This window comes from Solanum tuberosum, unplaced genomic scaffold, assembly GCF_000226075.1.
Source record: "Solanum tuberosum cultivar DM 1-3 516 R44 unplaced genomic scaffold, SolTub_3.0 scf00911, whole genome shotgun sequence".
Classification (NCBI taxonomy): Eukaryota; Viridiplantae; Streptophyta; class Magnoliopsida; order Solanales; family Solanaceae; genus Solanum; species Solanum tuberosum.
Window position 1 is genome coordinate 13,985 of NW_006239834.1, and position 12,412 is coordinate 26,396.

General features: G+C 27.7%; 2 protein-coding genes and 1 pseudogene across 2 annotated transcripts in view; 1 reads left to right on the forward strand and 2 right to left on the reverse strand.

Moving 5' to 3' along the window:
- LOC102594876 (premnaspirodiene oxygenase-like) overlaps window positions 1-1,773 on the forward strand; it is a 3,530-nt pseudogene extending 1,757 nt beyond the window's left edge.
- The window catches only part of LOC102594554 (premnaspirodiene oxygenase-like), a 23,858-nt gene extending 13,947 nt beyond the window's left edge, over window positions 1-9,911 (reverse strand). The window contains exon 1 of the mRNA XM_015305654.1: window positions 9,138-9,911. Within this exon, the coding sequence (XP_015161140.1) occupies window positions 9,138-9,834 (697 nt within the window). The 5' untranslated portion in view covers window positions 9,835-9,911. The remainder of the gene's footprint in view (window positions 1-9,137) is intronic.
- LOC107059187 (premnaspirodiene oxygenase-like) lies at window positions 8,273-9,052 on the reverse strand. Its single transcript, XM_015305655.1, has one exon. It carries the CDS (start codon window positions 8,908-8,910, stop codon window positions 8,293-8,295), a length of 618 nt encoding a protein of 205 aa, XP_015161141.1. The 5' UTR covers window positions 8,911-9,052; the 3' UTR covers window positions 8,273-8,292.
- Window positions 9,912-12,412: the final 2,501 nt, after the last annotated feature.

Genomic DNA, 12,412 nt, shown 5'->3' on the forward strand with positions numbered 1-12,412 from the left:
ATGGCTAAACAAGTACTAAAAACTCATGACCTCGCTTTTGCATCTAGGCCCATGCTTATAGCCGCCGAGATTGTTTGTTATAATGGGAGCGATATTGTTTTTTCTCCTTATGGTGATTACTGGAGACAAATGCGTAAAATTTGCATCATGGAATTGCTTAGTGCCAAAAATGTCAAGTCATTCAACTCTATTAGACAAGATGAAGTTCTTGGTATGATTGAATTTTTTCGATCATCTTCTGGTGAGACAGTTAATGCCACAAAAAGGATTTTTCAATTTGCGAGCTCTATGACTTGTAGATCAGCATTTGGGAAAGTATTCAAGGAAAAAGATGAATTTATACAAGTGGTCAAAAAAGTGTCACATATAATGGAAGGATTTGATGTGGCTGATCTTTTCCCATCATTGAAATTTCTTCATGTGTTATGTGGAATGAAGAGTAGAATTATGGATGTCCACCATGAATTAGATGTCATTCTTGAAAAAATCATCAATGAGCACAAGAACAATGGTGAATTAGGAGGTGAAGGTTTAGTTGCTGCATTGATTGAAGTAATGAAAGAGGGAGGCCTTTAATTTCCAATCACCAATGATAACATCAAAGCTATTATCTTTTTAAGTACCTTCTCCTTAATGTTATTTATTAAGTGTGCACTGAGTGGAACGTCTATCAGAAACAATCTGTCTGTCGGAGAAAAATTGATCTACACTCTTAGGGTGGGATCTTTTCTTTCCATCTATACATGTGACATCTTTTAATTGGAGATTATTGGTCCTTTTTTCATTTTGGTTGAGTGAGGAAAAAGGGTATAGAATTTGTAAAGAAGGGATGGTTAAAAAAAAGAAGTGGAAAAAAATAGTGTGTCATGACAAGTAGGGTGTGGGAAAAAAAGTAAATATCATGAAGTTGGTTTATATGTCTTTGGGTGGTAATAATTTTATTTCGAATATAATATTGTAACTTGTTTATAAATGAAGGACATATTTGCCGCGGGAACAGAAACTTCATCAGCAACAATTGATTGGACCATGGTGGAAATGATGAGGCATCCAAATGTACTCTCCAAAGCTCAAGAAGAGGTAAGAAACACCTTTAAAGGTAAAGAAACTTTTGATGAAAATGATGTCGAAGAATTGAAATACTTAAAGTTGGTCGTTAAAGAAAGCTTCAGACTCCATCCTCCATTTCCCCTCTTGCTTCCAAGAGAATGTAGGGAAGAAGTAGACATAAATGGATACACTATTCCTTTGAAAACAAAAGTTATGGTTAATGCATGGGCTATTGGAAGAGATCCTAAATATTGGAATGACGCAGAAAGCTTTAAACCTAAAAGATTTGAGGACAACTCTATGGATTTTGTTGGTCATAATTTTGAGTATCTTCCCTTCGGTAGTGGAAGGAGGAATTGCCCTGGGATATCATTTGGCTTAGCTAATGTTTATTTTCCACTGGCTCAATTGTTATATCACTTTGATTGGAAACTTCCTAATGGAATCAATCCAAGTGAATTGGACTTAACTGAATCTGCTGGATCAACTTGTGCTAGAAAGAGTAATCTTTACTTGATCGCCACTCCTTATTAGTAGCTAGTCAACAAGAACAACCGTCAGACGTCTCAGCCCAAAATTTCCTATTTGATCATCAAGTAAGATTATTTTTTTTAATGATGTTTCATGATCAATCTTGGTCAATGAACACTCTTTTTTCTATTTTTGTATAAATAGTTGAATAGGGAGGTTTTGGATTATGTCCTTCTCCCTTTTTTTTATGTACACTGGTTATTTGTTAATTAACAAGGTAAACATCCATGTCAAATCTCCCGCTAAAGAATTGCTCTAATGGTAAAAATTCCTCACTTTCGACTCTTAGGTTGTAAGTTCGAGGCACCACCAGAGAAAACATGATAAGAGCTCTTAGGCAAAGGTTAAAAAAAGATTAACATAAGTAAAGGACAAAAGGGAGTTATTTGGATGGTAAACATCATCCCAAATTTAAGATTGTGAATTCGAGTCACCAAAGAAGCAGAAATAATGAGAGCTCCTAAAATGGGGTAAAAAATAAAAGAAAAAAGAAAAAATCTCCACCACCTCAAGGTCGCTTAACTTGAGGGAAAAAACAGAGGGGCTAAACTAAGAATTTTAATTTATGAATTTTGGATCATAATCATTTTTATTCATTGGATTTAAATATATTACTTATATATAATAATAAAAGTAATTTCTAATTATATATAAAGTTTGAATTAAAGTTACTAGTTCCATCGAACTTGTACCTTAAATGATGAACAAAAATTGATACTCTCTCCGTTCATATTTATTTCTCATCTTTAATCTAACGCAAATGTTAAGACGTAATAAATAAAATTATAATTTTACTAACGTTTGGAAAATGTATATTACTTTATAATAAAAATAAACTAGAAATAATTTTTTTATAATATTTCAAAATTATCTTTAAAAGAATTGCACATTCATGAAATTTTTATCAAATAAAATACTAATACATTTTTCACCCAATAATAAAACGTATCTTTTTTTAAAAAAAAAAAAAACTGACTAAATAGGAAAGCGTATCTCTAAATACTTAGGGACGTTTGATACGAGAGATAAAGAATAAGTAATTTCGAAATTAATTTTAGGATGAGTTAATCTTGTATTTGCTTCAAATAAAATTGCAGGATATATTACCTCAAAATTAGTTATTCCGAGGAGTAGTGTTATTTTCATCCGACATTAAAGATGAATAAGAGTATTAAAATAATTAATCCCGAAATTACTTGTTTTCAATCAAACGAAACGAACCATTACTATTTAATTTTTGTTTGAGGAGGGGCCAGATTAATTTCTTAAATAAAGGGAAGGACGCTAGAATAAATAATTTACAGACACAAAGTGTTTAGCTAATTTCTACCACAACAGATTACTTTATAAAAAAAAAATTCAAAAATCATCTATGATATCCTTTCTTCCTTATGTCACAATCCAAAGTTTTGAGCTAATTATCTTGTTTCTCATATAAGTATTCAAATTGTTGAATTAAAATCAAATTTAGAAAGAAATTACAATGTATTCAAATTTTATGCACTCTATTCAATACACTAATATCTAATTAAATTATATCATATATTTTTAAACTTCGTATTTAGTCAAAGTAGTAGTAATATTCAAAATCTATTTTGTGTTAACGATAAAATATGACTCAAAAAAAGTATAACTTTAATTTTAATCGGAGCTAACCACCTTCTTTTCTTTTTTAAGAAAATGACAGAAAATCCAAGAAGATTTGATATGTAACGGTAAAAAGATGCAGAAGAATGAAGCATATGCAGAAAGCAAAAAGAACGGAAGAGAGTCAATACGCTGAAATTCACACGAACTCTTTTCTGACTATATTTAGTACTCTGCGGTTCCAGATTTTTATAGGCAAAAGAGTTAACGACGTTAAGCAATAAAACTGGAAACACTAACTAATATTAATCCTAAAAAAATAGGAACCAAATCCATGATAAATTACTCTCCTAAAGACTAAGACAAAGTCGAAAAATAGGACTTTATTTGCTAACAGTGACAAGGTATATTCATTTCATTCGGCATGAAACTTATATCAAACTAATAAGTAATAACCTTGGTTTATTTTAACTGTTTTTTTTTTAATTTTTTAATTTATGAAATTTGTATATATAAAATGTTAGTTACAAATGATGCAATTTTTTCAAACAGAAATTCGTTGACAACTTTATGCAAGATTCATAAAAAAAATGTCTAAAAAATAGATTCCAAAAATATACATATTTCAAAACAAAACAAATTTTAGAAATAAAATGCTTATTTATTTATTTAAAAAAAGTTGATATCAACAAAAAGTAGTTTTCAAAGCAGTAAAAAAGTTATCCGTAGAATCTCACCTACATCCATATTGAATCAATATTGAATAAATACCACTATTTTTCATGAAGAAGTTTTTTAAAAAAAAAAAACTTAGAAACTAAGAAGAAAGATTAAAAACTTAGAATCAAGATGGGAGATTAATATTTTTAATTAGAAAATTGATAGCAATCAAAATAATCACTAACTAATTGGGTATTACAAAATACTACTTCCCTCCCTTTCAAATTAATTGAATTGTTGAGGTATTTCACACCCTTTAAGAAAAGAAGATTAAAACATAAATTAGGCATAACTTTCCATTTTTACCCTTATTTAATATTATCAAATTTATGATTAAAACAACTAAATATTAATTAATAACTAATTTCAATACTTACTAATGAAAGATAAAACTGGAAGAACATTCTAAAAGCAGTCTTGAAAATTGAACAATTAAGTTAATTTGAAAAATGAAAAATGTCTCAACAATTCAATTAATTTGAAATGGAGAGAGTATATTTAAGGAAAGACTAAATCTTATGCATTTTCCATTTTTTCAAATTAACGACAAAAGACTATAGTTATGGAAAAATATTGCTCATTAATTTCGTTAGAAGATTTTATTTTCTTTTTTCGTTTTTATTTTTATTTTGTATATTTAATTTGTTACATATTGTAATTTTCACATATAGCAAATAAAAAAATTATATTTGTATGCTATAGCTATAGTTTGCATAATTGTGCTCCATAGCAAACATATATATGTATATTTTGCTATACATATACAAAAGAAAGCAATTGTATAATATGTTTCGGTATACATATACAAAAGATCAATTGTATAATCTGTGTTTGTATAAAGCGAGAAAGAGAGAAATACAAAAGAAAACTGGGCAGGGAAGATCGTATTTGTATAATCATAAGTGTATAGGACGAATATATATGCATTTGCATTTGTATATACAATTTTCTCTCGCTTTATACAAACACAAACACAATGTATACATTTGTGTTTGTATAAAGTGAAGAGGCGAGTGAGAGTGACGAGCGAGATCTTGGAGAGGGGAGAGAGGGGAACGAAAAAAAATAAAATAAATAAATAAATATATATATATATATACAATTTTTTCTCGCTTTATACAAACACAAACGTATTTTATACATTTCTGTTTGTATAAAAGCAAGAGAGGCAAGGGAGACAGCCCAGCGAGAACGACAGTGGCGAGCGAGATTCACTAGGAGAGAGGCGAAATAGCAACAGTGTGCTATGTGGTATAATTAAATCAAACTATGGTTATAGCATTTAATTTGAATTAATAGTTTGCTATTATATACAATTTTTCCATGTTAGAAATCTAATGTTATATATTGAAAATTAGGAAATTCTGTTAGGACTAGTAATAACAACTCTTAAATACGTTATTTCTTAAATTTTCTCGATATCCAGATCCAAAATCACATCATTATTCTTCATGAATATTTAAATTCGGATACTGTAATACTGCTTGTGGAGCATTACAGTATATCATTGTTACTGTATACTGCATGTGGAGCATGTGGGGTGCGGGGGGAGTGGGGGTCAAAGAGCATGAATGAATATTGTATTCGTATGAATATAAATACAATTGATATAAAAATATAAATTTAGTTTTATCGAATACAATTGATACAAAATATAAAACAGTTAGCATTAAATAAATATAGAATATATATCATGCAAAATAAATACAAAATGCTCTCTCCTCCCTCCCTCTCTCAATCTCGCCTGCCTCTGTCGATCTCGCTCGCCTGTCCCTTTCCCTCTCTTGATCTCGCTCGCCTCTCTCCTCCTAATATGTATTCATTTTGATGCAAATTAGTTTGTTTTTGAATTTTTTTCTCCAAAATCCATGAAAAAATACAAAAATATAAATGCGTAGCAAACGAAAGTGTAGCTACGAATTATAATTAGTGAAATTATAACTAATGAATTATATTTAAAGCCTAATGTTTGCTATTTTTAAAAGTTTCCCTTAAATGAATAAGAAAGCCCATTAAGAATTAAGTTGATAAATTAGGGGTGTACATGGCCAGGTTGGTTCGGGTTTTTCTAATATCAAACCAAATCAATTGTGTTGGATTTTTATATCTATAAACCAAACCAAACCAATTAAACTCGGGTTTTTCAACTTCGAATTTTTTTGGATTTTTCGGATTTTCGGGTTTTTTCGGTAAAGTATTCATACAAACATATAATTTACTTGTACTTCAAATATTTCTTTAGTCCTACCAAAATACAACTATCTAAGGTGTTTCTTAAGAAAATAAAAACAATATATGATATGAGTAATGACACTAAAATATCCAACAAAAAAAATAATAATAATGAAATCGCGTAAAACAAATATTGCAAATTAACAAGTCATAATGAAAATGATAATAATTTAAAAGTACTAAATCATGCTAAAATAAGTTTAATAAGTATTGGTTACATAACTAAATACTAAAGGAAATTAAAATTAGGTTTTGTATTTGAATTGTCTAAACCAATGTAAAATCAAAGAACAAATATTCAATATTATTGTCATTCTTAGTGTTGAATTGATTTTCTTTTTGCATTAGTATGAATTTGATTTTGATTTAAGTTTTATTATAATTACCAGTATCTGTGGACTATAATCTTTATTGAACCATTCAGAATTCTAAGTTTCAAACTTTTAAATAATATATTAAAAGATAAAAACTAATGAAAAAAGTATAAGAAATATTTAAAAATTATAGCAAAGTAAATATTTGTATGTATAAAATAAAATTTTAAAATTATATATATAATGTCGGGTTAGTTTGGTCTCGGATTGGTTCTTTTTAGTTAAAACCAAACCAACCCAAATATAGTCGGGGTTATTTTTTTAATACCAAACCAAGTAAAACCAACCACTAGTCGGATTTGTGATTTGACTCGATTTGCGATTTGATTCGTTTTTCGGTTTGATTTTATACACCCCTAGTTATATATTGCCCCAAAATGATTTCAAGTGTAATTTTATCAAAATATATTTTTTTTTACTTTTTTCTAAATTGATATGTTATATATAATCATAATAAAGAAAGAAATAATTTTATTAGGCACTAAAAATTTATATATAAAAATAAATAAAATAATTAAAACTTAGTAAAAATTAAACAAATTAAATTATGAGTTGCATTTTAATCCATTTCTATTCAAGTCACATTAGACGGATCAATAACTCGCTCATTCATTAATTAACTAATTTAACCCTTCAAATTCATTCAAATCCGTCATTGAATAGTGTGCCATCATTGGATTTTGAAGGAGTATTTAAACGAAGAAGGAAGTCACCATTTTTATTTTATTCATTTTATTCTATTTTTATTTGATAGGATATATATATAATCATAATTATAAAATAAATCATGTTATTATGTATTAAGATTTTAATTTTTTTTAATAAAATAATTAAAATTTAATAAAAATTAAGCAAGTTCAATTATAATCAATATTTTAAATTATTTCAATTCAAATAACTTTTGAACTGAGTATTGATTCGCTCATTTATCAATTTTGTCCGATCTATCAATTAATATTTGTCGGTTATAAAAGCAGCAGGACTGCCTCATATTTCAATAAAAAAATATCCTGTGGGGCAGCTATTTACAATATCCTGCTCCACAATAATTAGATAATTAAAATAGTACTTTTATCTCATAAGAGTTGGAGAAAAAATAAATTTCATAATAGTTGTACTTCATAAGAGTTGAAAAATAAAAGTTGCTCAAAAAATGCATCCAAGGTGAACAAGTTCTAAAAACTCATGACCTTGCTTTTGCATTTAGGCCCATGCTTATAACCGTTGAGATTGTTTGTTATAATGAGAGCGAGGAATTCTGTATATTTTTTAAAGTGCAAAATTGCAAATGAAGAATATAAATGAAAACGATGAAAATACATGAATTTGTTTTTAAGTATTTACATTTTCTAATGTTTCTAAAAAATCAACCCATCAGTTGAGTGAAATCGATGAAGGTCAAACCTATGATGTATAGTCTATCAATTTGATATTGATTTTTAAAAAAAATTGACCCTATCCATCAATTTTGATCGATATTATATTGATGAATTTAATATGCATCAGTATATAGCAAAGCAACGCAACCACTAGTAATGTTCGGGGGGGGGGGGGATGGCATTTTCTATGTATATAATTATAACTATCATGATATATTTACAACATAACAAAGATACATAAATATGTTACAAATACTGAAAGCATAAATACCATAAGAAGAAACAAATTAAAAGCAAGAGGGGGAAGGACAAGCAACACGTGATGAGCTTTATAAGGCCAATCACTACATTAATATATATATATATATATATATAATTTACTTTAAATCTTTCTTAAAATAAAGTTCGATACCATTGAGTCACTCTTGAGAAGGTTGATAGGGAGTCATAACCAAGTGAAGGTTACTCTTTCTAGTACAACTTGCTCCACCCGACTCAGTCATGTCAAGATCACTTGATTTAATGCCAAGAGGAAGTTTCCAATCAAAGTGATATAATAAGTTAGCCAAAGGTAAATATACATTAGCTAAACCAAATGATATTCCAGGACAAATCCTCCTTCCACTACCAAATGGAAGAAATTCAAAATTATTACCAGCAAAATCCACCGAACTTTGCTCAAATCTCTCAGGTTTAAAGCTTTCTGCATCATCCCAATAATTTGAATCTCTTCCGATAGCCCATACATTAACTATTAATTTTGTTTCCGAAGGAATAGTATAGCCATCTATGTCTACTTCTTCCCTAGATTCTCTTGGGAGCATAAGTGGAAGCGGAGGATGGAGTCTTAAAGTTTCTTTAATGATTAGTTTTAGGTATTTCAATTCTTCGACATTATTTTCATCAAAAGTTTCTTTTCCTCTAAAGGCTTCCCTTACCTCTGCTTGAGCTTTGAAAAGTATACTTGAATTCTTAATCATTTCCACCATGGCCCAGTCAATTATGGTTGATGTTGTTTCTGTTCCTGCTGAAAACATGTCCTACATTTGAGAGCAAGTTACAAGGTTAAATTCATTCACACGTACGTGTTATTTATCTAATTGTTTGAATTGTTTGACAAAGCTCCTATACTATAGTCCCTATCACCATCACCCCTACACTCCTACTCTCTATTTTCATCGCGATAAGCCGATAATATTTACCTATATTATACAAATTATTTTTATTTATTTATCAAACGTCAAAAAATAAGTAAGAATTTTACCTTTCATTCCACTTAACACATGAAGAAATTTCAAAGATGGGAATATGTCAGCCACATTGAACCCTTCCAATAAAGATGTCACACTTTTCATTACTCGTATAAATTCATCTTGCTCCTTGAATATCGTCCCAAATGCTGATCGACATATTATAAAGCTTGTGAATAACGAAATCCTTTTTGTTACATTAACTGGCTCACCTGAGGATGATGATCTAAAAAATTCAACTAGACGAAGAGTTTCATCTTGTCTAATTGAACTGAATGACCGAACATTTTTTCCACTAAGCACTTCTAAGACACAAATTTTGCGCATCTGTCTCCAGTAATCGCCATATGGGCAAAATGCAATATCTGTACAATTATACAAGACAATTTCGGAGGCCAAAAGTCTTGGCCTAGATGCAAAAGCGGGGTCATGAGTTTTTAACACTTGTTTGGCCATGATAGGAGAAGTAACAACAACTAGAGAAACTTCACCTAGTTGAAGGTGCATAATTGGACCATATTTTTTGGCTAAATCTCTAAGGACACGATGTGGAAGTCCACCAACCATATGAAACATACTTCCAACAAATGGTAATTTCCATGGACCAGGAGGCAATCTTTTGTTAATTTGGCTATTGGAATTCTTCAATTTCTTTAATAAAAAGAGGAAAAATACAAAAAGGGAAATGGAAATTAAGTTGAACAACTCCATTTTTGGGAAGAGAAAGGATGGTTATTTTTGGTTCAATTATAAGTTCTTCAAAAGGTTGTTGCATATGCCTTTTTATAGATTCTTTTTTTTGGGCAAATAGGTTTTTGTAGTAAAGAGAAATTGGGAAAAGGCTTAAAATATTTCTATACTGTTCGAAATAGGCTAATTTTTTCTTCTAGTTCCTTCTGTTAGGTGAGTTATTATTTGTGGACGTGATATTATGTACTTTTTTTTTACATTAATTACTATTCGTACCCACGCGTTGCGTGAATATTTTTAAATTAAAATAATTTCAAAATTTTATCCTTCACTTTTTTTATAAAAAAAAAATAGTTATAATACTACTTTATTACTATTTATATGATCATATTAACTTAATGTTTTAGTACACAATTTTACTTGTTATTATACTATTCTAATATCTATAATCAACTACGTTTTTTTTTTTGAAGTTTTTTTATATAATAATTTAACATCTAAGTAAGGTAAATAAATAAATTTTAAAAAAGCGATTTTATTTTTTAGTCGTATTTTATGGAAATATGGTTTCAAATATAGGATATGAAATTTTCAAGAACGTGTGTAACTTCTTTGAAACTAAAACTATTGTGGGATTTTGAATTGTAAATAGTTTTCTATTTATTTATATCGACTATTTGAAATTTAATTTTATCCTTTATATATATATATATATAAATCGTGCATTTATTTTTATTTTATCCTCTATTTATGCATATATTTTAATAAAATTTAAAATCCATGAAGGCTTCTGACTTAATTTTTTATTCTACGTAGGAAATTTAAATTAATAACTAACATGTGTCGTTATTCTTATTTAATTTAGTACATTATTGATCTAAGAGTCTAGTAGAAATAACTTAAGCTTGTTTCATCTTTATGAGATTACATGAGTATATTGTTATTTATAATACTACTTAATATTGTATTATGTAAAATTCACGGTTGAATTTGATTCCAACGATGAATTTAAAGTTTTTATCTTTAATCTTTAATATTTTACATTTTAGCGTTAAGTTGAATTTAAAATCATTCATCACTCATATCTCAATTCAAATGGATAGATCATAACTATTTTTTTACTCTAATTCTAAGAGACGAAAAAGTTCTTCATTTAAAAATTGAGGCTTCAATATATACAATGATAATACTAAAATATTAATGAAAAAGAATTCACATATTATGTTGTCAACTCATTCAAAAAGTTGATAAAAAAAATGTTACCTATGTATGAGAGAATTTCATGTGTTCTTCAAAGATCTCAATGTGTTTGGAACATGATTTTCAAAAGCCTCATATTTTTACTCTTTTTCATTGATAATAATTAATATTAAATTAGATTCAAAAAACATTATTCTCACTTCAATCTTTATGTTGGGTTGGATAGTCCAATGAAGATCCTCTCGATTTACTGTATTTATGATGGGCATTTTCTTCTTTCAATTTTTAGATATAGAAATATGCAAAAATACAAATTAATTGGGGAAAAAGGGGAGAATAATTTTTTACCTTAAATTCATGAATCACAATAAAAAAAAGTTAACACGATCCTTATTCAAACATAACTTCGTAATCATGTTGATCAAAATTGAGGACAGAGCTATTATTCAAAAATATTATTTGTGTATAGTTAAAATCACATTATAAAAAGAAATAAAAACTGTATTTTGTATTTATTGAGAGAGAAAAGAAAGAACAAAAAAGTTATAAATAGTTTTAAATGTAAAAACCTCACATGTTTAAAAGTTAATCATCCATGATAATTTTTTATTATAATTATAACTACTAATTTTAGAAATTTTATTTTTTTTAATCTTAATTTAAATAGATAAATCTTACCTATAAGAATCCCAACCACGTAGGAAATTAAGTATGACAAAATTTTGAAGGATTAAATATGCATTTTTTGTAATTCGAGTTAAATTTAACCATAAGAAATATTTATTCCTCGTGTCTATGTCGATTTCGTGGAGAAAATGGATTACGTGAATTAGGGTGTAATTTCCAGTATATATAGATAAATATCCGTTTCCCTTTTTATTTATTTTAAATTTTAAATTTATTTTAAATTTTTATTTTAAAATTTTTAAAATATGATATTTAGCATTAATGTGATATTTATTTAGCATTAAAAATATGATTAAAAAAATTAAAAAAAGGATTTACAAACGGACTTATTAAACGGGCTCAACGCATTTATTTAAATCAGAAAATAAAAATATGAATTAATCCTAATCCATATCTTATTGAGTATTTAAAATTGATTATAACTTCTCAACTAATTACAATTTTTTTTAATACAATTGTAATTGTATTTTAATTTATAGGACAACTTTTCAAATTCAAATAAACTAATTTATAAATAATTATATATAAATTACAAATTTTAAAAGTAATAATATCACTTATTATCTTAAATTTAAATATATGTGGAGAGATTTTATATGATTGAATGAAAATTAAAAATGATAAGAATAAAATCCATAAAAATGAAAATCTGAAAATATCACTTTGCAAGTCATCACTTGTTTATATTTTTATTATACACTCCAACAACAAA